This window comes from Scyliorhinus canicula, chromosome 11, assembly GCF_902713615.1.
Source record: "Scyliorhinus canicula chromosome 11, sScyCan1.1, whole genome shotgun sequence".
In the NCBI taxonomy this organism is placed as follows: domain Eukaryota; kingdom Metazoa; phylum Chordata; class Chondrichthyes; order Carcharhiniformes; family Scyliorhinidae; genus Scyliorhinus; species Scyliorhinus canicula.
In genome coordinates this window covers 145348329-145373930 of record NC_052156.1, presented here as the reverse complement: position 1 = coordinate 145373930, position 25602 = coordinate 145348329, and the positions used below count along the sequence as shown (strand labels likewise).

General features: G+C 52.7%; 1 protein-coding gene across 1 annotated transcript in view; it reads left to right on the top strand.

Annotated features, from left to right (window-relative positions):
- LOC119973796 (kielin cysteine rich BMP regulator) overlaps positions 1 to 25602 on the top strand; it is a 187366-nt gene that overhangs the window by 18702 nt on the left and 143062 nt on the right. The window contains exons 4-11 of the mRNA XM_038812222.1: positions 115 to 298; positions 6144 to 6283; positions 6597 to 7512; positions 10525 to 11911; positions 16102 to 16286; positions 19921 to 19997; positions 21401 to 21497; positions 24599 to 24666. Coding sequence (XP_038668150.1) covers positions 115 to 298; positions 6144 to 6283; positions 6597 to 7512; positions 10525 to 11911; positions 16102 to 16286; positions 19921 to 19997; positions 21401 to 21497; positions 24599 to 24666 — 3054 coding nt within the window. The remainder of the gene's footprint in view (positions 1 to 114; positions 299 to 6143; positions 6284 to 6596; positions 7513 to 10524; positions 11912 to 16101; positions 16287 to 19920; positions 19998 to 21400; positions 21498 to 24598; positions 24667 to 25602) is intronic.

Below are 25602 nucleotides of genomic sequence, written 5' to 3'. Positions count from 1 at the left end.
CCCCACACCCCACTGGCCCCACACCCCTCTGGCCCCATACCCCTCTGGCCCCACACCCCACTGGCCCCGGTTGCTGTTGTGTTTGTGAAGGTTTTGCTTTTCTTCTTTGTTTAGAACTCTGAGCTGCTGCTGCGAGTCAGGCACCTGGAGACATGCGAATGCAGAAAGCCCATGTGCTCGTGGCAGGGGAGGGAGTATGAGGAGGGGCAGTCATGGGACCAGGACCAGTGCAGCATGTGTGCCTGCACTAATGGAGAGGTACACTGCTCAAAACAGGGAAAAAGAACCGTTTGCCAGGGTGAGTATCACACACTGGGATGGGGAAAAGGGAGTGTCAGATATTTTGAACTCATTGCCTTCTCATAGATGACATTAGAAACATAGAAAATAGGAGCAGGAGTCGGTTGAGGGCAGCACGGTAGCATTGTGGATAGCATAATTGCTTCACAGCTCCAGGGTCTTAGGTTCGATTCCGGCTTGGGTCACTGTCTGTGCGGAGTCTGCACATCCTCCCCGTGTGTGCGTGGGTTTCCTCCGGGTGCTCCAGTTTCCTCCCACAGTCCAAAGATGTGCAGGTTAGGTGGATTGGCCATGATAAATTGCCCTTAGTGTCCAAAATTGCCCTTAGTGTCCAAAATTGCCCTTAGTGTTGGGTGGGGTTACTGGGTTATGGGGATAGGGTGGAGGTGTTGACCTTGGGTAGGGTGCTCTTTCCAAGAGCCGGTGCAGACTCGATGGGCCGAATGGCCTCCTTCAGCACTGTAAATTCTATGGTATGGTAAAATGTGGCCCTTGGAGCCTGCACCACCATTCAATATGATCATGGCTGATCATCCAACTTCAGATCATCCCGTTCTCGCTTTCTCTCCAATTTTTAAAATTAAATTGAGAGTATCCAATTAATTTTTTTCTAATTAAGGGGCAATTTAGCGAGGCCAATCCACCCAGCGTGCACATTTTTGGGTTGTGGGGCGAGGCCCACGCAAACACGGGGAGAATGTGCAAACTCCACACGGACAGTGACCCAGAGCCAGGATCGAACCTGGGACCTCGGCATCGTGAGGCAGTAGGGCTAACCCACTGCACTACCGTGCTGCCCACACTTTCTCTCCATACTCCTTGATCCCTTCAGCCTCGTGGCCACATCCAGCTCCCTCTTTAATATATCCAACAGCCCCAACAGCTTTCTGTGGTCGTGAATTGCACAAGTTCACAACTCTCTGAGAGAACAGGTTCTTCAACATCTCAGTCTTGAATGGCTGACCCCTTATTCTTCGGCTGTGACCCCTAATTCTGGACGTCCCCAACATCGGGAACATTCTTCCTGCATCTAGCCTGTCCAATCCATCAGGATTTTATATATTTCTATGTGATCCCCTCTCATTTTTCTAAACTCCAGTAAGTGTCAGCCCAGTCGAGCCAGTCTTTCTTCATCTGTCAATCCTGCCATTCCAGGAATTAGTCTAACTAATGTGGACAAACTAAACTGTGGCACCAGGTCCGCAATCAGTTGTTTACTTTTCAGTTGTATCTCTCTAGAAATCAAACCAGGAAAGCAACATGTCTCAAAAGCTGTCTCAGTAAGAAATGTTCAATTCCCACTCCAGAGACTTAAGACAAGAGTCCAGACTTAAATCCCCAGTGCGGTACAGAGGGAACACGGCATTGTCGAGGGGCAGTACAGAGGGAGTGCTGTGTGGTCGAGGGGCAGTACAGAGGGAGCGCTGTGTGGTCGAGGGGCAGTACAGAGGGAGCGCTGTGTTGTTGAGGGGCAGTACAGAGGGAGCGCTGTGTCAAGGGGCAGTACAGAGGGAGCGCTGTGTGGTCGAGGGGCAGTACAGAGGGAGCGCTGTGCTGTCAAGGGGCAGTACAGAGGGAGCGCTGTGTCAAGGGGCAGTACAGAGGGAGCGCTGTGTGGTCGAGGGGCAGTACAGAGGGAGCGCTGTGTTGTCGAGGGGCAGTACAGAGGGAGTGCTGTGTCGAGGGGCAGTACAGAGGGAGCGCTGTGCGGTCGAGGGGCAGTACAGAGGGAGCGCTGTGCTGTCGAGGGGCAGTACAGAGGGAGCGCTGTGCTGTCGAGGGGCAGTACAGAGGGAGCGCTGAGTTGTCGAGATGCGGTACAGAGGGAGCGCTGTGTCAAGGGGCAGTACAGAGGGAGCGCTGTGTTGTCGAGGGGCAGTACAGAGGGAGTGATGTGTTGTCGAAGGGCAGTACAGAGGGAGCGCTGTGTTGAGGGGCAGTACAGAGGGAGTGCTGTGCTGTCGAGAGGCAGTACAGAGGGAGCGCTGTGTTGTCAAGGGGCAGTACAGAGGGAGCGCTGTGTGGTCGAGGGGCAGTACAGAGGGAGCGCTGTGTCAAGGGGAAGTACAGAGGGAGCGCTGTGCTGTCGAGGGGCAGTACAGAGGGAGCGCTGTGTTGTTGAGGGGCAGTACAGAGGGAGTGCTGTGCTGTCGAGGGGCAGTACAGAGGGAGCGCTGTGTTGAGGGGCAGTACAGAGGGAGTGCTGTGCTGTCGAGGGGCAGTACAGAGGGAGTGCTGTGTCGAGGGGCAGTACAGCGGGAGTGCTGTGCTGTCGAGGGGCAGTACAGAGGGAGCGCTGTGTTGTCGAGAGGCAGTACAGAGGGAGCGCTGTGCTGTCGAGGGGCAGTACAGAGGGAGCGCTGTGCTGTCGAGAGGCAGTACAGAGGGAGCGCTGTGCTGTCGAGGGGCAGTACAAAGGGAGCGCTGTGCTGTCGAGGGGCAGTACAGAGGGAGCGCTGTGTTGTCGAGGGGCAGTACAGAGGGAGGGCTGTGTTGTCGAGGGGCAGTACAGAGGGAGTGCTGTGTCGTTGGGGCAGTACAGAGGGAGCGCTGTGTCGAGGAGCAGTACAGAGGGAGGGCTGTGTTGTCGAGGGGCAGTACAGAGGGAGGGCTGTGTCGAGGGGCAGTACAGAGGGAGCGCTGTGTGGTCGAGGGGCAGTACAGCGGGAGTGCTGTGCTGTCGAGGGGCAGTACAGAGGGAGCGCTGTGTTGTCGAGAGGCAGTACAGAGGGAGCGCTGTGCTGTCGAGGAGCAGTACAGAGGGAGCGCTGTGCTGTCGAGAGGCAGTACAGAGGGAGCGCTGTGCTGTCGAGGGGCAGTACAGAGGGAGCGCTGTGCTGTCGAGAGGCAGTACAGAGGGAGCGCTGTGCTGTCGAGGGGCAGTACAGAGGGAGCGCTGTGCTGTCGAGGGGCAGTACAGAGGGAGCGCTGTGTTGTCGAGGGGCAGTACAGAGGGAGGGCTGTGTTGTCGAGGGGCAGTACAGAGGGAGTGCTGTGTCGTTGGGGCAGTACAGAGGGAGCGCTGTGTCGAGGAGCAGTACAGAGGGAGGGCTGTGTTGTCGAGGGGCAGTACAGAGGGAGGGCTGTGTCGAGGGGCAGTACAGAGGGAGCGCTGTGTGGTCGAGGGGCAGTACAGCGGGAGTGCTGTGCTGTCGAGGGGCAGTACAGAGGGAGCGCTGTGTTGTCGAGAGGCAGTACAGAGGGAGCGCTGTGCTGTCGAGGAGCAGTACAGAGGGAGCGCTGTGCTGTCGAGAGGCAGTACAGAGGGAGCGCTGTGCTGTCGAGGGGCAGTACAGAGGGAGCGCTGTGCTGTCGAGGGGCAGTACAGAGGGAGCGCTGTGTTGTCGAGGGGCAGTACAGAGGGAGTGCTGTGTCGAGGGGCAGTACAGAGGGAGCGGTGTGTCGAGGGGCAGTACAGAGGGAGCGCTGTGTCGAGGGGCAGTACAGAGGGAGCGCTGTGCTGTCGAGGTGCAGTACAGAGGGAGCACTGTGTGGTCGAGGGGCAGTACAGAGGGAGTGATGTGTCGAGGGGCAGTACAGAGGGAGTGCTGTGGTGTCGAGTGGCAGTACAGAGGGAGCGCTGTGCGGTCGAGGGGCAGTACAGAAGGAGCGCTGTGTTGTCGAGGGGCAGTACAGAGGGAGCGCTGTGCTGTCGAGGCGCAGTACAGAGGGAGTGCTGTGCTGTCGAGGGGCAGTACAGAGGGAGCGCTGTGCTGTCGAGGCGCAGTACAGAGGGAGTGCTGTGCTGTCGAGGGGCAGTACAGAGGGAGTGCTGTGCTGTCGAGGCGCAGTACAGAGGGAGTGCTGTGCTGTCGAGGCGCAGTACAGAGGGAGCGCTGTGCTGTCGAGGCGCAGTACAGAGGGAGCGCTGTGCTGTCGAGGCGCAGTACAGAGGGAGCGCTGTGCTGTCGAGGCGCAGTACAGAGGGAGCGCTGTGCTGTCGAGGGGCAGTACAGAGGGAGGGCTGTGTGGTCGAGGGGCAGTACAGAGGGAGCGCTGTGCTGTCGAGGCGCAGTACAGAGGGAGCGCTGTGCTGTCGAGGCGCAGTACAGAGGGAGTGCTGTGCTGTCGAGGGGCAGTACAGAGGGAGTGGTGTGTTGTCGAGGGGCAGTACAGAGGGAGCGCTGTGTGGTCGAGGGGCAGTACAGAGGGAGCGCTGTGCTGTCGAGGCGCAGTACAGAGGGAGCGCTGTGCTGTCGAGGCGCAGTACAGAGGGAGTGCTGTGCTGTCGAGGGGCAGTACAGAGGGAGTGGTGTGTTGTCGAGGGGCAGTACAGAGGGAGCGCTGTGCTGTCGAGGGGCAGTACAGAGGGAGCGCTGTGTTGTTGAGGGGCAGTACAGAGGGAGGGCTGTGTGGTCGAGGCGCAGTACAGGGGGAGCGCTGTGCTGTCGAGGGGCAGTACAGAGGGAGCGCTGTGCTGTCGAGGGGCAGTACAGAGGGAGTGCTGTGTTGAGGGGCAGTACAGAGGGAGTGCTGTGTTGTCGAGGGGCAGTACAGAGGGAGTGCTGTGTCGAGGGGCAGTACAGAGGGAGCGCTGTGTCGAGGGGCAGTACAGAGGGAGCGCTGTGTTGTCGAGGGGCAGTACAGAGGGAGTACTGTGTGGTCGAGGGGCAGTACAGAGGGAGTGCTGTGCTGTCGAGGGGCAGTACAGAGGGAGCGCTGTGTGGTCGAGGGGCAGTGCAGAAGGAGCGCTGTGTCGAGGGGCAGTACAGAGGGAGTGATGTGGCGAGGGGCAGTACAGAGGGAGCGCTGTGTCGAGGGGCAGTACAGAGGGAGCGCTGTGTCGAGGGGCAGTACAGAGGGAGTGATGTGTCGAGGGGAAGTACAGAGGGAGTGATGTGTCGAGGGGCAGTACAGAGGGAGTGCTGTGTTGTCGAGGGGCAGTACAGAGGGAGCGCTGTGCTGTCAAGGGGCAGTACGAGGGAGTGATGTGTTGTCAAGTGTCAGGACAGGGAGCGCTGCATGTCGGAGGGTCAGGACTGAGGGAGCACCGCACTGTCGGAGGGTCAGGACTGAGGGAGCACCGCACCGTCGGAGGGTTAGGACTAAGGGAGCACCGCACCGTCGGAGGATCAGGACTGAGGGAGCACCGCACCGTCGGAGGGTTAGGACTAAGGGAGCACCGCACTGTCGGAAGATCAGGACTGAGGGAGCGCCACACCTTTGGAGGGTCATGACTGAGGGAATGCTGCATCGTCTGAGGTCAGGGCTGAGGGAGCGCTGCTCCTTCGGACAATCAGGACTGAGGGAACAACAGGACTGGGGGAGCGCCGCTCTATCAGAGGGGCAGGACTTGGGGAGCACCACGCCATCGGAGGGTCAGGTCTGAGGGAGCGCCGCACCAAAGGGTCAGGACTGAGGGAGGGCCGGATGGCCAGGATTGAGGGAACAACAGGACTGAGAGAGCAACAGGACTGAGGGAGCACCACTCCGTCGGTGGGTGAGGACTGAGGGAGCACCGAGCCGAAGGGTCAGGACTGAGGGAGGGCCAGAGGGTGAGGACTGAGGGAACAACAGGACTGAGGGAGTGCCGGAGGGTCAGGACTGAGGGAGGGCCGGAGGGTCAGGACTGAGGGAGGGCCGGAGGGTCAGGACTGAGGGAGGGCCGGAGGGTCAGGACTGAGGGAGGGCCGGAGGGTCAGGACTGAGGAAGCGTCACACTAAATGCGGTGCTGACCCTCAGGTGAGACACATCTGCGATCTTATCAGAGGTGTGAGGAGCCCTCTTATTGATGAACCTGTAGTTACATATTTTTCTTATGCACTGACAGTGCTGCTAGTGTTGCACTTGTTCTGTCTTTCATCTTGTCTCGCTCTCTTTGAACATTGTGCTTTTTGTCCAGATCCCTGCGTTCCCAACCCCTGCAAGAATGGGGGGCTCTGCCAAGCTCTCGCCTCTGACTCTGGGCAACAACCTTCAGGATTTACATGCAACTGCTCTGCATCATCCACTGGTCGTCTGTGTGAGGAGCCCATGATCCAGGTAGTGACTCTCTGGCAGTTCACGAAAATGGCAGATTGTGTCCCATCAGCATTGTATAAAACTGTAACCTCATAGCCCAAATAGTAACGGGTCCAAAGAGATCATTGGACACTGCCGTTGAGTTCATCCAAGGACATTCTTCGAGTCCCCTAACTCTCAGGTGAAAGAGGGTTGGCCCTTTCTGGAAGTGGAGGGGGGCGGGAGTTGACATTTATTAACTGGGTCCAGGTATTTTGGTGCTTTTGCTGTCAATGCGGATTATTAGTTTGTGTTTGGTGGATGACCTGTAATCCTCCTCCTGTTTGCTCTACAGGTCTGTTCACTGCCCAGAGTTAAAGGTCACTGTAATGGCAGACACAGCATTCCAACAAGGCGTTGGTTTTACAACAGCCTCTCCGGCCTGTGTGAGGAGTTTGATTACAGTGGCTGCGGTGGGAACAGCAATAACTTTGAAACACACGAGGAATGCACGAGACGATGTGAGGTCGGAGCTTGCTGCTTCCGCCAACCACAGCTGCCCAACGTTCTGATTGGCTATGACCACGAAGGCTACGATCGCTATGGATACAACATGTCCGGCCTGGATCGGACTGCGAGACAGGTGGTGGCGTTTAACCCCGTGCGTTCCGGACCAGCATTGTTTGGGCCAAATGGGCAGGTCTTCAGTGGCTTGAGTGATGGACGGGAATTTGATAAGTATGGGCTTGACAAACAGGGGTACGACCGGGATGGGTTTCACAGCGACACTGGCTTTAACCTCACTGGATACAATAAGAGAGGGGACCATGACTCCAGAGGAGTGTTTGACACAACTGGGTTCGATGCTGAAGGTTACAACCGTGCCCAGTTTGATTGTGTTGGGATTAATCGTGAGGGGTTCAACTATCTTGGCTTTTACGCAGCTTATGTCTATCATTGCGAGTACTTGCCAGCTTCTCACTGCCAGGCCATCAACAGAGCTGACCTGAGGAGAGAGGTGGTCAGCTTCAGACCAGGCCAAACGTGTGAGGATGTGTCCTGTGGTCAAAGCTGTGGCTGCACCTTCCAAGGTGCTTCCTATAACTTTGGAGAGTCCTTTGAGTATGGCTGTGAGATCTGTCTGTGTAGCTACACCGGAGTGATTGAATGCAACTGCCGGCATGTCAGTCAACGCAAGGAGATCCGGGACATGATGCCCGGCGAGATGAAGGTTTATCAAGCAGCAATACGGGATCTCTACCTAAAACACGGTATGTACGGCCTCATCTTTGCTCCAAGTCAGTGTAAGGGAGCACATGTGTCATTATGTGAGAATGCATGCATGTGAATGTGTGAAGCTGTGCACATGTGTGTGTTTTTGTGACACATTAAACCAGGCAGGCATTAAAGCTCCATGGCAGTATTTGTAAATATGTTCTGTATAGTTTCCTGACCAACACTTATCTCTCAATAGACATCATGAAAACATATTCTGGCCAATTATTATGTCAAGACCGAGGGTTGGGGCAGAGGAGAACCATATAATTGCTACAGTGGAGAAGGAGGCCATTCGGACCATCGAGTCTGCACTGACCCTCTGTCTTGTCCCTCTAGATGGCAAAAAGGCTTTGGGGAGTCTGGAGGTGATTTACTCACCTCAGGATTCCTAGCCTCTAGCCTGCTCTGGTAGCCACAGTATCTATATGGCTAGTCCAGTTCAGTTTGTAGTCAATAGTGACCCCTAGGATGTTGATAGTGGGGGTTTCAGCAATGGTAATGCTGTTGAATGCCAAGAGGCGATGGTTAGATTTTGTCTCTTTGGGGATGCTCATTGCCTGCACTTTGTGGCGCGAATGTAACTTGCCACTTGCCAGCCCAATCCTGAATATTATCCAGGTCTTGCTGCATTTGGACATGGACTGCTTCAGTATCTGAGGAGTCATGAATGATACTGCCATCATCAGCGAACATCCCCACTTCTGACCTTGTGATGGAGGGAAGTTCATTGATGAAGCAGCTGAAAATGGTTGGGTCCAGGACATTACCCTGAGGAACTCCTGCAGTGATGTCCTGGAAATGAGATGACTGACCTCCACCTACCACAACCATTCTCCTTTGTGCCAGGTAAGACTCCAACTGGCGGAGAGTTTTCCCCCTGATTCCCGTTGACTTTAGTTGTGCTACAATTGGTCAAATGCTGCCTTGATGTCAAAGGCAGTCATTTGGGGCAGCACGGTAGCATGTTGGTTAGCATAAATGCTTCACAGCTCCAGGGTCCCAGGTTCGGTTTAGCCTTCCTGATTACCTGCTGTACCTGTGTGTTAGCTTTCTGGGTTTCGTGCACAAGTACCAAGTCCCTTTGTGTTGCAGCTTTCTGCAGTTTTTCTCCGTTTTAAATAATACTTTCCTTTGGTTCTCCTTTCCAAAAATGAACAATTTCACATTTTCCCACATTATACTCCATTTGCCAACTTTGTGTCCACTTACTTAACCTAATCTCTTTAAACTGTTTGTATCCCTCTCGTAAGTTGCCTTTTCACCTATTTTTGTGTTGTCTGCAAATTTGGCTACAATACATTCGCTCCCTTCCTCCAAGCCATTAATATATACTGTAAACAATGGCAGTGCCAGCATTGGTGCCTGTGGAACCCAACTGGTTACACCACCCTGAGAAATAACCCCTTAACCCTACACTCTGTTTCCTGACCATTACCCAATTCTCGATCCATTCCAATATACTACCACCAACACCACGGGCTCTTATCTTATGATTTGACCTTTTGTGAGGTACCTTCTGGAAGTTCAAATACATCTACTGCTTCCCCTCTATCTACTCTGGGTGAGACTTGCTCGAAAAACTCATATTAATTAGTCAGACACGATTTCTCTTTTATGAATCCATGCTGACTCTGCTTGATAACATTATGATTTTCCAAATGTGCTGCTGTTACTTCCTTAATAAATGATTCCAAAATTTTTGCAACACTATATGCTAGGCTAATTGGCCTATAGCTACCAGCTTTTTGCGTCCCTCCCTTTTTGAACAGGGGTGTCACATGGCAGTTTTCCAATCCTCCGATACTGGTCCAGAATCTAAGGATTTTTGGAAATCTACAACCAATGAATCCACTAACTCTGTAGCTGCTACTTTTAGGATCCTAGACCGCGCGCCATCAGGGTCAGGTGACTTATCTGTCTTTAGCCCCATTAGTTTATCTAATACTACTTCTCTATGATGATGATGGTATTTAATTGCTCCCCCATATTCTTTAGTATTAATGGGATGCTCAAAGTATCTTCCTCCTTAAAGACTGATGACAACTAACTGTTTATAATCCCTCTGCCATTTATCGTTCCCTATAACTGTCTCCCTACATCCATTTTCTAAGGGGCCTGTGTTCACATATGCAGGTTCCTTCCCTCGAGGACATGAGTGAACCAGCTGAGTTTATCTGACAATCGACAATGGTTTCATGGTCATCATTTGACTTTTAATTCCAGATTGAATTTGTATTCCACCATCTGCTGGTGTGGGATTCGAACCCGGGTCTCTATAGTCTCTGGATTACTAATCCATTGGCAATGCCACAATGCCATCACCTCCATCTCTTGCAAGTAGCCCGTTCTCACCCATCCACCAAACTAGTCAATGCATTTTGTGACTGAATGCTACGGAGGTGTGGCATCATAGCAGTAATGCAAGTCTTCTATTTGAACTAAAGGTCCCATAAACCACAAGAATGCTGACTGGATTCATTCAGTGATTACAGCACGGTAGCACATTGGTTAACAAGGTTGCTTCACAGCTTCAGGGTCCCCGGATCGATTCCCGGCTTGGGTCACTGTCTGTGCGGAGTCTGCACGTTCTCCCCGTGTCTGCGTGAGTTTCCTCCGGGTGCTCCGGTTTCCTCCCACTGTCCAAAGATGTGCAGGTTAGGTGGATTGGCCATGCTAAATTGCCCTTAGTGTTCAAAATGTTTGGGTGGGGTTATTTAGTTACGGGGAGGGTGTGGGCTTGGGTAGGGTACTCTTTCCAAGGGCCGGTGCAGACTCGATGGGCCAAATGGCCTCCTTCTGCACTTTAAATTCTATGATTAAACTTAAACTGCTTATTTTCCTTCAACCAATTCCCTAAAATAAAGGATCAAATTATTCACCTTATTACTGTTACTTGCTGGGCAGCCGACATCACAACGGTGACTCCATTGTATAGGCCATAAACGAACGTTGGTGAAAGATGCTATGGGAATGCAAGTTCTTAATGCTTTGCCATGACTTGACAGGTACCTGGGAGGAGTTTGCCAGGTTAAGAGCAGAGTATGCGCCACAGGCCAATGGGCAGTTTACCTTCCTCCCCTGGCATCGTTATTTTCTCCGCATGGTGGAGCGGGAGCTGCAGAAGACATCGTGTGACATCAGCATCCCGTACTTTGAATGGACCATTGACGCAGGTTCGATGGAGAGCTCCATGGCATGGCAGGCAAACGTCTTTGGGTCTAATGGAAACTTGGAGACAGAATGCGTCTCCCATCACCCTTTCCAGCAGGGCAATGAGTGGGTGCCTTGCCTCCGTCGGCAGTTCAACTCTTCCGTCACTCTGCCTGATGCGATCAACATCCAGCTGATATTAGCAGAAGACGACTTTAACCAATTCTCCATTCAGATGGAGGCTGTCTCGGGGCTTTTCCATCTTTGGGTTGGAGGTCACATGGCTTCTCCTTTCAGTCCTTACGATCCAATATTTCTCTCTCATTATGCGTTTGTAGACAAGCTTTGGACTCACTGGCAAGACCGCAGCCCCAGTGGCCTGCCTCGCTACCCTCCTGAACTCCGGTTTGTGAAGATGAAACCGTTTGACATTTCCCCGGATGACATGTTCCTATCCCAGCAGCAACTCTGCACAACGTATGTCCCAGTGACACTTGGTGCCCCCTGCAACGACACCACCCTCAATCCCCCCGTTCACCACCAAGAGGGCTACCACAGGGGGGGACTCGATCAAACTGCACAACCCGACCAGCCAGGAACTTACGATGTTCATGGGTATAACCAGCATGGTTATGACCGCAATGGCTTCGACCAGTCAGGTTGGGATTCATTCGCTTATAACAGAGACCATTTCAACCGGGACGGCTTTGACATTGAAGGGTTTGACGTTTCTGGGTACAATCGATATGGATTTAACCGTTCACAAGTCACGCCATTTGGAATGAGGAAAGATGAGTCCTACCTGCCTTACGTTGAGGTGGAGGTCATCGAGTCTCTCTTCGACAGAGGCTACAACACTTACGGATACAATAAGTATGGCTTGGATAAGAATGGATTTGATGTGTTTGGCTTTGATGAGGATGGCTATGACAAGGACAACTGTAATTACTTCTTCAGAGGCCCTCATCACATGAGATTCTACTTCTTCATCCAGCAGCAGTTGTACATGGCAAGTCCTGAACTTCTCCTCAACATTAAACGTATCTGCCCCCCAGTAACCCCACTGCCAGACTGGTGGCTTGTTCAGAACTGGATGACCATCGATGTGCAAGAAACTGTCACCGTTATTCGCCGTATTGAGCAGAAGTGGGCCTCCCATCACCCGTTTGACAGCGGATATATCCCCAGCATCACCTCGGTGAAAGACAACAACCTTTGGCTTCCTGTGACCCCTGACCTCAGGTAGGCATGCGGCTGAATTCCTATTGGTTGTTTATTGATGGTTTAAGTTTGGTGCTGATTTTTGTGTGACTCCTGGTTCCAGGATTTCTTGTCACCGACTCTCTGATTTGAGGAGACGCTACTTCCACTATTACAGAAGCAAAATACTGTGCATTCTAGAAACCTGAAAGAAAAATTAAAAGTGCTGGAAATACCCAGCAAGTTAAGGCAGCATCTGTGGGGGGGGGGGAAACAAAGTTAATGGGGGAATTTGTTTTTTTGGGGGGGGGGGGGGGGGGGGGGGGGGGGGGGGGGGGGGGGGGGGGGGGGGGGAGTTGGGAGGGGGGGGGGGAGTCCAATGAATCTTGTTAAATGGGCAGTTAGGAGTAATTTTCCAGGGCGTCGCAATGTTGAAAGTGTGCATGTGGCCCACGTTGTGGTCAGAACCCTCGGCTATTCAGAGAGGGCAAGGGGAATTCAGGGCAGGCATAAAAATCAGGTGTGCGTCCCGCTAGCACAATAGTGCAAACAACACTTCTGAGGACATCCATGGGGAGAAACCCGGCCACAGCTCCTGGAGACTGCTCCCACAGGCAGTTCTCGTGCTGTAGAGTTGGCTATCAGTCCCCTCAGCCTTTTCTACACCATCATTATGCTCGTGCTCCCTTGAGACCTTCATCTCGCAGCACACTGATGCTCCAGCCACTGTGACAAGCTGATTGGTTCTCCCTCCTCTTCACCCTGCTTGGCCTTCCTAATCAGACCGTCGTGCGGGGGGCAGGCTGCTAATTGGTCACCTTTAGGAAAAATTGAATCAGAATATGGCACAGTGGTTAGCACTGCAGCCTCACAGCGCCAAGGACCTGGGTTCGATTCCCGGCTTGGGTCACTGTCTGTGCGGAGTTTGAGCTTTCTCCCCATGTCTGCGTGGGTGTGCTCCAGTTTTCTCCCACAGTCCAAAGATGTGCAGGTTAGGTGGATTGGCCACGCTAAATTGTCCCTTAGGGATGTGCAGGTTAGGTGAAGTTACGGGGAAAGGGTGGGGGATTGAGCCTAGGTAGGGTGCTCTTTCAGAGGGTCATTGCAGACCCAATGGGCCGAATGGCCTCCTTCTGCACTGTAGGAATTCCAAGATTCAGCGAATATGTGACGCTCGGACAAGCTGGGTTGCAGACCAATTGACCATTGAAATGAAATGAAAATCACTTATTGTCACGAGTAGGCTTCAATGAAGTTACTGTGAAAAGTCTCTAGTCGCCACATTCCAGCGCCTGTCCGGGGAGGCTGGTACGGGAATCGAACCGTGCTGCTGGCCTGCTTGGTCTGCTTTAAAAGCCAGCGATTTAGCCTGGTGAGCTAACGCACAAATTAACACATTTTGATCTCTCAACGTGCCACCACCAACACTCTTCTTTGCCATTATCACCACCGTTTACAGTCCCTCCTCTTTTGTCCATGACTACTTTGTCAATCTTCACCTATCACTGGCCCATAATCCAGCCCTACTGCTCCACAACCCGCCCCACCAACAGTATAACTCTCATCCCATTTCCAGCTCCCTCTAGCTTTGACAAAGAGTCACCCAGACTCAAAACGTCAGCTCCATTCTGTCTCGATTGGTGCCGAGATTGCCCGGTATATTTTCTGTTTTTGTTACAGCAACTGGGCCCTGGCAGCCGCAAATATGACCTTGACCAGAAATGCAAACCAATGATGTTTCATCAAGAGCTCAAACTAATTTGCATCTCACTGAATGCAAAACTTGCCACAAACCAGCACAATGGAGCAGTGGTTTTAAAAACGTCATTTTTTAAATTAAATTTGCTTTCACAAAGTTTTCCTCTCGCTATATTTTGAGTGACAAGTTGGCACAGTGTGAGGAGGAGGGAAAATGAGTTTATCACAAGAAAGTAAGCATTCTGAATCAGCATCAGTGACCCAATTTTAAATTACTGACAAAAAACTTCAAAATAAATGACAGAAGCATTTGCAAGTTATTGGGGTCAGGTCAGCGCATTAGCTGACTTTTAAAAATTAAATTCCAAAGTTTTTAAGACATTCCTATTCACGTCCTTGCACCCCAAAGAACGAGGCTAAGTTTTGAAACTTTTAAAACATTTGTTCATAGGATGTGGGCGTCGCATTTATTGCCCATCCCTAATTACCCTTGAGGGGCATTTAAGTGTCAACCACATTGCTGTGGGTCTGGAGTCACATGTAGGCCAGACCGGGTAAGGACGGCAGATTTCCTTCCCGAAAGGAGGTTAGTGAACCAGATGGGTTTTTACAACAATCGACAATGGTTTCATGACCATCATTGGACTTTTAATTCAGATTTTTATTGAATTCAAATTTCAGCACCTGCAGTGGTGGGATTTGAACCCATGACCCCAGAGCATTACTCTGGGTCTCTGGCTGACGAATGAAGTGGCAATAATACCACTACGCCACCGCCTCCTTTTTCTGATTCCTGCAAACACACATTGAATCACTATCGAGAGTTTTCATTTATTCACCCTGGAGGACTGGGCGGGTATAGTGGGTGGGTTAGCCTCAAGTCTGATCATTTTTAAACTAATGTAAACAATTGCATGTAATTTGTACTGTTGCACAGGTTATACTGGAAAACCCAGTGTACCTGTACGGAATCTGTACCCCCCTCTCCCTCCCGCTCCCTCCCGCTCCCTCTGCCTCCCGCTCCCTCTCCCTCCCGCTCCCTCTCCCTCTCCCTCCCTCTCCTCCCTCCCTCTCCCTCCCTCTCCCTCCCTCTCCCTCCCTCTCCCTCCCTCTCCCTCCCCTCCCTCCCTCTCCCTCCCTCCCTCTCCCTCCCTCTCCCTCCCTCTCCCTCCCGCTCCCTCCTCCCTCCTCCCTCCCTCCCTCCCTCTCCCTCCCTCCCTCTCCCTCCCCGCTCCCTCCCTCTCCCTCCCGCTCCCTCCCTCTCCCTCCCTCTCCCTCCCTCTCCCTCCCTCTCCCTCCCTCTCCCTCCCTCTCCCTCCCTCTCCCTCCCTCTCCCTCCCTCTCACCTCCCTCTCCCTCCCTCTTCCTCCCTCTCCCTCCCTCCCGCTCCCTCCCTCTTCCTCCCTCTCCCTCCCTCTCCCTCCCACTCCTCCCTCCCCTCTCCCCTCCCTCCCTCTCCATCCCTCTCCCTCCCTCCCTCTCCATCCCTCTCCCTCCCTCCCTCTCTCCCCCCTCTCCCTCCCTCCCTCTCCCCCCCTCTCCTCCCTCCCTCTCCCTCCCTCCCTCTCCCTCCTCTCCCTCCCTCTCCCTCTCCATCCCTCTCCTCCCATCCCTCTCCCCCCCTCTCCCTCCCTCCCTCTCCCCCCCTCTCCCTCCCTCCCTCCTCCCCCCCTCTCCCTCCCTCCCACTCCCCCCTCTCCCTCCCTCCCTCTCCCTCCCGCTCCCTCCTGCTTCCTCTCCCTCCATCCCTCCACCTCTCCCTCCATCCCTCCCCCTCTCCCTCTCTCTCTCTCTCTCCCCCTCTCCCTCCCTCTCCCTCTCCCTCCCTCTCTCTTGCTCCCCCTCTCGCTCTCTCGCTCACTCTCTCTCCCTTTCTCTTTACCTCCGTCTTGCTCCCCCTCTCTCTCCCTCACTCTCCCTCCCTCCCTCTCCCTCCCTCCCCCTCCCTCCCTCCCCCTCTCTCTCTTGCTCCCTCCCTCTCTCTCTCCCTTTCCCTCCCTCCCTCTCCCTCCACCCTCACCCTCTCCCTCCCTCTCCCTCCCTCCCCCTCCCTCTCCCTCCCTCCCACTCTCTCTCTTGCTCCCTCCCTCCCACTCTCTCTCCCTCCCTCCCTCCCTCCCCCCCCTCCCTCCCCCTCCCTCCCTCCCCTTCCCTCCCTCCCCTTCCCTCCCTCCCCTTCCCTCCCTCCCTCTCCCTCCCTCTCCCTCCCTCCCCCTCTCTCCCCCTCCCTCCCCCCCTCTCCCTCCCTCCCCCTCTCTCTCCCTCCCCCTCTCTCTCCCTCCCCCTCCCTCCCCCTCTCTCTCTCCCTCCCCATCTCTCCCTCCCTCTCTCTCTCCCTCCCCCTCTCTCTCCCTCCCCCTCCCTCCCCCTCTCTCTCTTGCTCCCTCCGTCCATCTCTCCCTCCCTCTCTCTCTCCCTCCCTCTCTCTCTCCCTCCCTCTCCCTCTCTCTGAGCTGGGGGATGTTTCTTGCTCCCTGTCGCTGAGCTCAATGACCTCTTGCTCTCTCACCTGTCCGTGTTCTTTTCCTCTCCAGGTTTTGCTTTGAGCTGCACTGGTATTCAGGCTGCCCGTTGGGTACTCTACCAGTCAGTTGCCCTGACCTGTGCCAGGACACCGAATGTCTGGGATTCCCGAATGCGGAGTGCCGTGTGCATCATTGCGGTGCCTGTTTCAGCGAGTGGTATGACCGAGAAACCGGCCGTCACGCCATGTGCCATGGTTGGTCACTGGTGACGTACAGTCAATCTGTTCAATATGGTTGTCATTATTTACCTCTTAACAAGTGGGCAGCACGGTAGCATGGTGGTTAGCATAAATGCTTCACAGCTCCAGGGTCCCAGGTTCGATTCCCGGCTGGGTCACTGTCTGTGTGGAGTCTGCACGTCCTCCCCCTGTGTGCGTGGGTTTCCTCCGGGTGCTCCGGTTTCCTCCCACAGTCCAAAGATGTGCGGGTTAGGTGGATTGGCCATGCTAAATTACCCATAGTGTCCTAAAAAGTAAGGTTAAGGGGGCGTTGTATGGTATAGGGTGGATACGTGGGTTTGAGTAGGGTGATCATTGCTCGGCACAACATCGAGGGCCGAAGGGCCTGTTCAGTGCTGTACTGTTCTATGTTCAATGTTCTAAGTGACGGACGTAAGGCTTAGGTTTGCGGATGGTTGGGCTGGGATGGTGGGTGAGGGGGGATGAGGGGTGTGAGGGAGATAAGGAGGAATGACTGGGATTGGGAAAGGGCAAGGATTTGATCATTAAAACAGGGGACGGGGAACGGAGGGAACCAGAATCTGCTCTGATCCCGGCCGAGGGCATTTGAATGAACTGGAGCGTGGTATCTTCAATGGCTTTGCATCCGCAGGTAATGAGTGAAAGGAGGTTGGCTAAGAGAATGCATAATAAACAGAGGATATCAGAGGGTCATGGTATCAGGAGAAAGCTAACAGAGAGATTTAAATCAATGTAGGTGGTTTATGTTGTTGATATAAAGGTCTGGTGATTATATTGGATGTACAAGATGGACACTGTCTGTTTACAGAGGGTGAAATGGGATTAGAAGGTGCGTAGTCACTGTGAGACACTCGCTAATGAGATAAACCAGAGAACTGGGCTCCAGTTCACACGTTCTAGTGACATTTTGGGCAGGTTCTAGAGTGTGGGCGGAGTCCAGGGTGCCCCGCCTCAAACAGGATATTGAGAATCATTTGGATCATGAGGGACGAGTGATGAGAGTGGTTTCAGACCTTTGGCCGACTGAGTTTCTGCAGGAAGACGCCATTCTCCAAAGAGGATGGACGACGTGATCCAGGCTCGGTAAATAACAGGCGGAGGGAGATTCATAACTCAGAAAGGCGAGTATTAGGGAGAGATTGGCAATGCAGGGGAGTGAGAGATTAATAGATACGTTTATTCCTGGTGATCAGGAGCGAGATACTGGATATGACTGTGGTGGAGAACACGGATTGTGCGGGGGGGGGGGGTTAATCCACTTCAAGCAGAAGGGTTAGGAGTGGATGAGTCGATATTATTACGATCCCAGGTGATGTTAGAAGTGGATGAGAAGGTGGCAGAATGGAACCCTGGCTCAAAAGATGTAACTTTTATATTTTTTAATAAAACATGGAGAAGCAAAGTCACAGTAATGCTAATTAGTTTTAACAAGGAATACATTTTTTATTAAACCTGAAAAATTGGATTATCATACAATACTAATTTACTCCTCCTTAGTTTCACAAATACACACAGATTTTAAGATTACCACAGATTACAAAGTTCAACTTAAGCTACATTGATCCCATTAATGCACAAAGTTCAATTTAAGCACATGAGATGGCTGAACAAATACATTCTCCACTCTGAACCCTAAGTGATTGTTTGTGGATGTTTCCGAATCTCCCCCCCCCCCCCCCCCCCCCCAGATGATAGTCAGGCGAGAGTTTCCATACTCCACTACCAAAAACACATTTAAAAATCTTCCCTCATAAATATGCTTTCTCTTGGCGGTTTGCACAACAAAATCCAGACCAGGTTTTCCAAATGACACTTTCAAACGCAGCTTTCGCTCCGCTTTTAACAGCGAATCCAGTCCAAAATTTGACACCACTTACTTGTAGGTTTCCTTTGTCTTACTGTTTTTACACAAACTCCGAGATCGAGCTGCCAATTTCCGTAGTTATTTCAACCCACGTTCCACAGGCTGTAGTTACATCTCTCAAACCTGAAAGTCACTTCAGATATCTCCTGACATCTACACCTTCTTCTCAGCTCTGCCTTTCGCTGAGCAGTTCTCTGTTCTACCACCTTTTAGCCTCAGACTTCTCGGAAACTTCTTTTCATTCCTGTAGTTTGCTTAACTAGCTGCTCTTCAGATCTCAGCACCTGTTTTCTTGACCATTACTCCAAGGCTTGGCTTTTGTTCTAGAAAAGCCGTCTAATCTACTTGCTTCTAGCAGTGCTGTGAGAACTGCATTCTCTCGCTCTACCGTTGCCGATTGGCCCTTTTAGGGCAACATAGCAGAAGAGGGTCAGCAGCCTTGAGGAGCCAATTGGGACTAAGAGTGGGTAATCACCCCAGGGGCTGGAGTTCTGTCTCGGACAGAAGACCTCGAGAAGAAACGTAGAAGACATATAGGGACTGGGGCAGCTGGTGTGCCGCTCCAGGGCAGCCATGAAGCTGCCAGCCTCGGTACAGTTTTTCATTTTAATAAATAACCTATTGTTCTAGTCTGTAACATGCATCCTTACGCTACTTATCTCCAACTGCTATCAAATTAGCTAAACTAAAACATAAAAGCTTCTCTACCTTACAAGGCCCCACTTGCCAAGCAACCACTGCTGGTATATTTATCGTTCATGCCGTAGACCTCTCCAAGCACAATAGAAACAAAGTTACAACTTAACCATTCCGCACACATACAAACACCGTTGTCCAGCATGAATTTCTCTATAGGTTTTACCCTCCTAGTCACAGAAACATTAAATTAAACCCCTTAAACTATGGGCGGAATTCTCCGCTCCCCATGCTGCGTGGGAGAATTGCAGGAGGGCCCCCCGACATTTTTCACGCCCCCCCTGGCGGTCCCCGCGATTCTCTCCTATCCCCCCCCCCCCCCCCCCCCCCCCGGCTAGGAAGAATCGCCGCTCGCCGATTTTCACGTCGACCGGCGATTCTCCGACCCCGATGGGCCGAGCGGCCGGCCGTTCACGACCGTTTCACGATGGCGGCAAACACTCCTGGTCACTGCCATCGTGAAATGGGCGCCAGATGCCCGTTTGGGGCTTCTAGGGGGCCGTTTGGGGCAAGAGCACCACGACTGTGCTTGGGAGGGGACAGACCCGCGATCGGTGCCCACCGATTGTCGGGCCGACGTTCAATTCGGATGCACTATTTCCCCTCCGCCGCCACGTCTTGCGGGACGGCTGAGGGGAAAGACGGCCACTGCGCATGCGCGGGTTCGTGCCGTCAACGTCATGACGCCAGCCGCGCATGCATAGGTTGCAGCAGGCCAACCTGCGCATGCGCGGCTGACGTCATTAGGCGCGCCGACCGCGTCATTCTTGGCACGACACCCCCGCGGCGGAGAGTTACGGAGCGCCGCTCCTAGCCCCGCCGGGAGGGGAGAATAGGGGGGTGAGGAGCGGCCTCCGAGGCCGTCGTGAAACTTGGCTGAGTTCACAACGGCCCTCCCAATTTTTCCCGGGAGCGGAGAATTCCGCCCTATGCCTTTTTTCTCATGTTTTTTTACCAATATAAATCCATTAAAACTACCATTGTTTTCCTAACAATATTGTTCAGCTGGTTTGGGGCTCGGGCGTTGAGAATGTGAAATGATTTACTAACTATCCTCTTCTGCTAAAGGTTGCAGTTACAACGGACAGACTTTCCAGAATGGAGACTCCGTTATTGTTGATACCTGCACGTCCTGTGTATGTTTGGTAAGTAATAGGGAGAGTGAGCAAATTGAGGGGAGGGGGAGAAAGAGAGTCAGCAGCTTCAGAGGTGGGAGAGGGAGAGAGTCAGCACCTTCAGGGGAGGGAGAGAGAGTCAGCACCTTCAGGGGAGAGAGTGAGAGAGTCAGCACCTTCAGGGGAGGGAGAGAGAGTCAGCACCTTCAGGGGAGAGAGAGAGAGTCAGCACCTTCAGGGGAGAGAGAGAGAGTCAGCACCTACAGGGGAGGGAGAGAGAGTTAGCACCTTCAGGGGAGAGAGAGAGAGAGTCAGCACCTTCAGGGGAGGGAGAGAGAGTCAGCACCTTCAGGGGAGAGAGAGAGAGTCAGCACTCTCAGGGGAGGGAGAGAGAGTCAGCACCTTCAGGGGAGGGAGAGAGAGTCAGCACCTTCAGGGGAGGGAGAGAGAGTCAGCACCTTCAGGGGAGAGAGAGAGTCAGCACCTTCAGGGGAGGGAGAGAGAGAGTCAGCACCTTCAGGGGAGAGAGAGAGAGAGAGTCAGCACCTTCAGGGGAGGGAGAGAGAGAGTCAGCACCTTCAGGGGAGAGAGAGAGAGAGAGTCAGCACCTTCAGGGGAGAGAGAGAGAGAGTCAGCACCTTCAGGGGAGAGAGAGAGAGAGTCAGCACCTTCAGGGGAGAGAGAGAGAGAGAGTCAGCACCTTCAGGGGAGAGAGAGAGTCAGCACCTACAGGGGAGGGAGAGAGAGAGTCAGCACCTTCAGGGGAGGGAGAGAGAGTGTCAGCACCTTCAGGGGAGAGAGAGTCAGCACCTTCAGGGGAGAGAGAGAGTCAGCACCTTCAGAGGAGGGAGAGAGAGTCAGCACCTACAGGGGAGAGAGAGAGTCAGCACCTTCAGGGGAGGGAGAGAGAGTCAGCACCTTCAGGGGAGAGAGAGAGAGTCAGCACCTTCAGGGGAGAGAGTGAGAGAGTGTCAGCACCTTCAGGGGAGAGAGTGAGTCAGCACCTTCAGGGGAGGGAGAGAGAGAGTCAGCACCTTCAGGGGAGAGAGAGAGTCAGCACCTTCAGGGGAGGGAGAGAGAGAGTCAGCACCTTCAGGGGAGAGAGAGAGTCAGCACCTTCAGGGGAGGGAGAGAGAGAGTCAGTACCTTCAGGGGAGAGAGAGAGTCAGCACCTTCAGGGGAGGGAGAGAGAGAGTCAGCACCTTCAGGGGAGAGAGAGAGTCAGCACCTTCAGGGGAGGGAGAGAGAGAGTCAGCACCTTCAGGGGAGAGAGAGAGTCAGCACCTTCAGGGGAGAGAGAGAGAGAGAGAGAGAGTCAGCACCTACAGGGGAGGGGGATGAAATATGGAATTGGGCTATTTGGGTAGTTGTGTATTGAGATTGCCTTGGTTGTGAATATAGTCTCTGATCAGATGCTTGATGTTCTGTTGAAGAATGGTGATGTGTCCTGTGCCCCGGTACGGTGCCAGGCTCTGAGCTGTAAGGGCACTGTGAAGAGACAGGGATCTTGCTGCCCAGAGTGTCCTCGAGGTAAGTGTTCAGCAGCAGAAGATCTCATGGTTGTGTTCGGTTACTACGGGGGCCGTGCTCACTCCTACCATCCCCCTGCCTGCTGTCCTCAAACACACACTGCCTCCCACTCATAATCCAGGCAGTGTGCAAGTGGATAGAGGGGTTGGTGGATCAGGGAATGAGAGGCCTGGTAATGTTCTGATGTATTGAGCAGAAAGCGAGGATTCGAGAAACCCTGACCAGGACTTTCTGGCATCCCGCCACTGGTCTGGGAAGTTCCCGCTGAGTTCCACAGACCTTTGGCTGCTATGTCAAATCTTCCATCTGGCCTGTGGCAATTCCCTCCACGGACGTGACCAGGAAATTCCTGCCGGTTTGGTGAGGCGTTTCCAGAGGCTGGAATCAGCTGCAGGTTCCCCGGGTTCTTGTACAATGCATTGTTTTACACAGGTTGGAGTATCAAGCCTGGATAATGATGATGCGATGTGGGACTATTGTGTCCCGTGTCAACCCACAAACACCATTCTCCTCACTGAGTACTGGAATAGGATGGGCCCTTCACAACTTTGACATCCTGTGTCACTGGAAGCTGAGCCTTTGACTCCATATCGGCACCATTCCCAAAACACCAATTTCCACCTCTGTAACCCAGGTGGCTACGAAAGCAGGTCAGATGCTGGGGATTCTGGGGAGAGTAACTCTCCACTTTGATTGCCACAAATCCTATTCCACCATCTACAAGGCACAAGTCAGGAGTGTGCTGGAATACTCTCCACTTGCCTGGAAGACTACAGCTCCAGCAACACTCAAGAAGCTCGACACCATCCAGGACAAGGCAGCCCGCTTGATTGGCAGCTCATCCACCAACTGTCTCAGCTCATCAGCTACTGAAACCCTCATCCATTTCTTTGTTACCTCCAGACTTTACTGTTCTAATCCTCTCCCGGACACACTCCCACATTCAGCTTCAGCTCATTCAAACCACCCAGTAACCGAACACCCATCAAGTCCCATTCATCACTGCAGTCCTTTCTGACCTATATTGACACTCAAAGAAAAGTACAGCACAGGAACAGGCCCTTCAGCCCTCCAAGCCTGTGCCGACCATGCTGCCCGTCTAAACTAAAATCTTCTACACTTCCAGGGTCCGTATCCCTCTATTCCCATCCTATTCATGTATTTGTCAAAATGCCCTTTAAACGTCACTATCGTCCCTGCTTCCACCACCTCCTCCGGCAGCGAGTTCCAGGCACCCATTATCCTCTGTGTAAAAAAAAACTTGCCTCGTACATCTCCTCTAAACCTTGCCCCTCGCACCTTAAACCTATGCCCCCTAGTAATTGACCCCTCTACCCTGGGAAAAAGTCTCTGACTATCCACTCTGTCTATGCCTCTCAGAACTTTGCAGACCTCTATCACGTCGCCCTTCAACCTCCGTAGTTCCAGTGAGAACAAAGCAAGTTTATTCAACTGCTCCTCATAGCTAATGTTTACCAATATCTCCCTTATAAATTCCCCAGTTTTATAACCTTGTCTCTATTTCCGCCTGTTGGCAAACTCTCCATTTGATTGATTCTTGCAAATTCCTTCCTCTTTCCACATTATCATGATGCCCTCAGCCCAAATTCTGAAAATATGTTACTGGACCCCGCCCAACTTCTCCACCATCCTCTTCCTCTTCAATATTTTCCTTAAAAACAACACCTTTCGCCAAGCATTTAATTGCCTCTCTTATTCCACATCACATCCTTCATATGCACCGTCTCAGCATATCCTTCAACCCATTCGTTCTCATTGCCTCCTGACCATGTTGTCAGTCTTCACGATAATCTGCTTCCCTGAGCTATTAACTCTACAATCACTCTGACCCAGATTCCTTCCTCTGCCTCCTCTTTACAGCTGATATATTGACCTGTATCAGGGGTTGGATCCTGCGTGAGCTGAATAATGAGGAGGTGGTGTTCCAATTGGAAACGCGCAGTTTATTAACTCTGCGTCCACCGTGGGCAGCCACGGTAGCACAAGTGGATAACACTGTGGCTTCACAGCGCCAGGGTCCCAGGTTCGATTCCCCGCTGGGTCTGTGCGGAGTCTGCACGTTCTCCCCGTGTCTGCGTGGGTTTCCTCCGGGTGCTCCGGTCTCCTCCCACAGTCCAAAGACGTGCAGGTTAGGTGGATTGGCCATGATAAATTGCCCTTAGTGACCAAAAAGGTTAGGAGGGGTTATGGGGATAGGGTGGAAGTGAGGGCTTAAGTGGATTGGTGCAGACTCGATGGGCCGAATGGCCTCCTTCTGCACTGAATGTTCTATGTTCTATGTCAGTGGCCTGGACAATCTTCACCGGACAGCCAAAGATGTCTTGTACTCGACTGAAGCTTTTCATTCCTGTCAGTGATTGTGAAAGTTTAGAAAACAGTTTTGGGAGGGGGGAAGAAGAGGGGTGGATCATGACTGAAAATTCCAAATGGGGAGGTTTACTCCGATGGAAAATGGAGGAACAGCGGGGAGGGGGGGGTGAACCCAGAGTGTAGAGGTTGTAAGGAGATTGGTGGGTGGGGGAGGATGGTCCATTTGATCTTGCATTCTAATGTTGCCTTGTTTGATTTGGTATCAGTCCTTGTCTGATGATGGTGCAGTAAAGCATCTTTGGACATTTTACTAGGTTAAAGGTGCAGTATAAATCAAAGTTATGTGGCAGGAAAAGGAAGTGATGTCTCTTTATGTATCATGAGAATTGTAAATAATTTGTAATCCTGAAGTGACTGAGCTACTCCGAGCCTGACACTCGTTCTGTGTGACAGACAGTGTGAGGCTATTCAGCCCCTCGATTCTGTTCCATCATACCATTAGATCATAGCTCATCTGTATCTTAACTCCAGTTACCTGCCTTATTCTGTAATTCATCGATTTCATCTATGTGTGGGCCGGTATGTGCGCGTGTGTCTGTGTATGTGTATCCCTGCCTCTGCCTGTGTTTTTGACTGTGTGTCAAATTGTGTTTTTTACTGCGCCTGTGAAGCATCTTGTGACATTTTATCATATTAACGGTGCTGCATAAATGCACATTGTTGGGGTGTGCCTGTGTGTGCGCGTCACGTTTTGTCGGTTTGTCTTTCAGACTGCGCGGATGGACGAGTTCACGGTGACAGCTGGAAGCTGGACGCCTGTACACACTGCTCCTGTAAGGTAGGACACCAGCTGACATCCAACATCATTCTCATCAGCGTCTGAGAAAAGGCATGAAACTGCGAGAGGTTGGCTTCCCTAACTGCTGATCACAAGGGAACTGGGCACCACGACGTTGATTTTAGAAATAGCCAGTTCCCACTCACCACGCGACTGGTCTCGATTTCCCACCAACCCTCGCTGTAAATCCTGCACGGAACAACCAGAGCTCTTCTTCCAGTCTAGAAATCAGGGACCTACTTAGAAACCCATTGTACTCTTGGTTCACTGTGCACGGAGCCAATTGGAACTCCGTGCTGTGGTCACACGCGGCTGCCTGGCTATCCTCCTGTAAGCAGCAGCTCACTGATTCTGTTACACTGGATGCCTGCGCCCAAACAGGCAGAACATACTTAACCCCCGTCTGCAAGTAGTTTTTATCCTCGTTAGAACTCCCCCAAATGTTTCAGTCAGGTGACCCTCCACCCATAAAACATAGAATCCATACAGTGCAGGAGGCCATTCGGCCCATCACGAGTGCTCCAACCCTCTGAAAAGACACTCCATCGAGGGTCAGGTGCCCACCCTATCCCCATAACCCCATCTAACCTGCACAGCTGTGGAAACTAAGGGGCAATTTACCTTGGCCAATCCACCTAACCTGTACATCTTTGGACTGTGGGAGGAAAACAGAGAACCCAGAGGAAACCCACGCCGACACGGGGAGAGCGTGCAAACTCCACACAGTCACCCAAGGCCGGATTGAGCCCGTGTCCTGGTGCTGTGAGGCAGCAGTGCTAACCACTGTGCCACCGTGCCACCACCGTCACTGCAGATTGTGACACACTGCATCATACATAGAAAATATAAGCAAGAGGAGGCCATTCGGTCCTTTAAGCCTGCTGGCCATTCATTATAACCATGGCTGATCATCTAGTTCAACACCCAATCACCAGT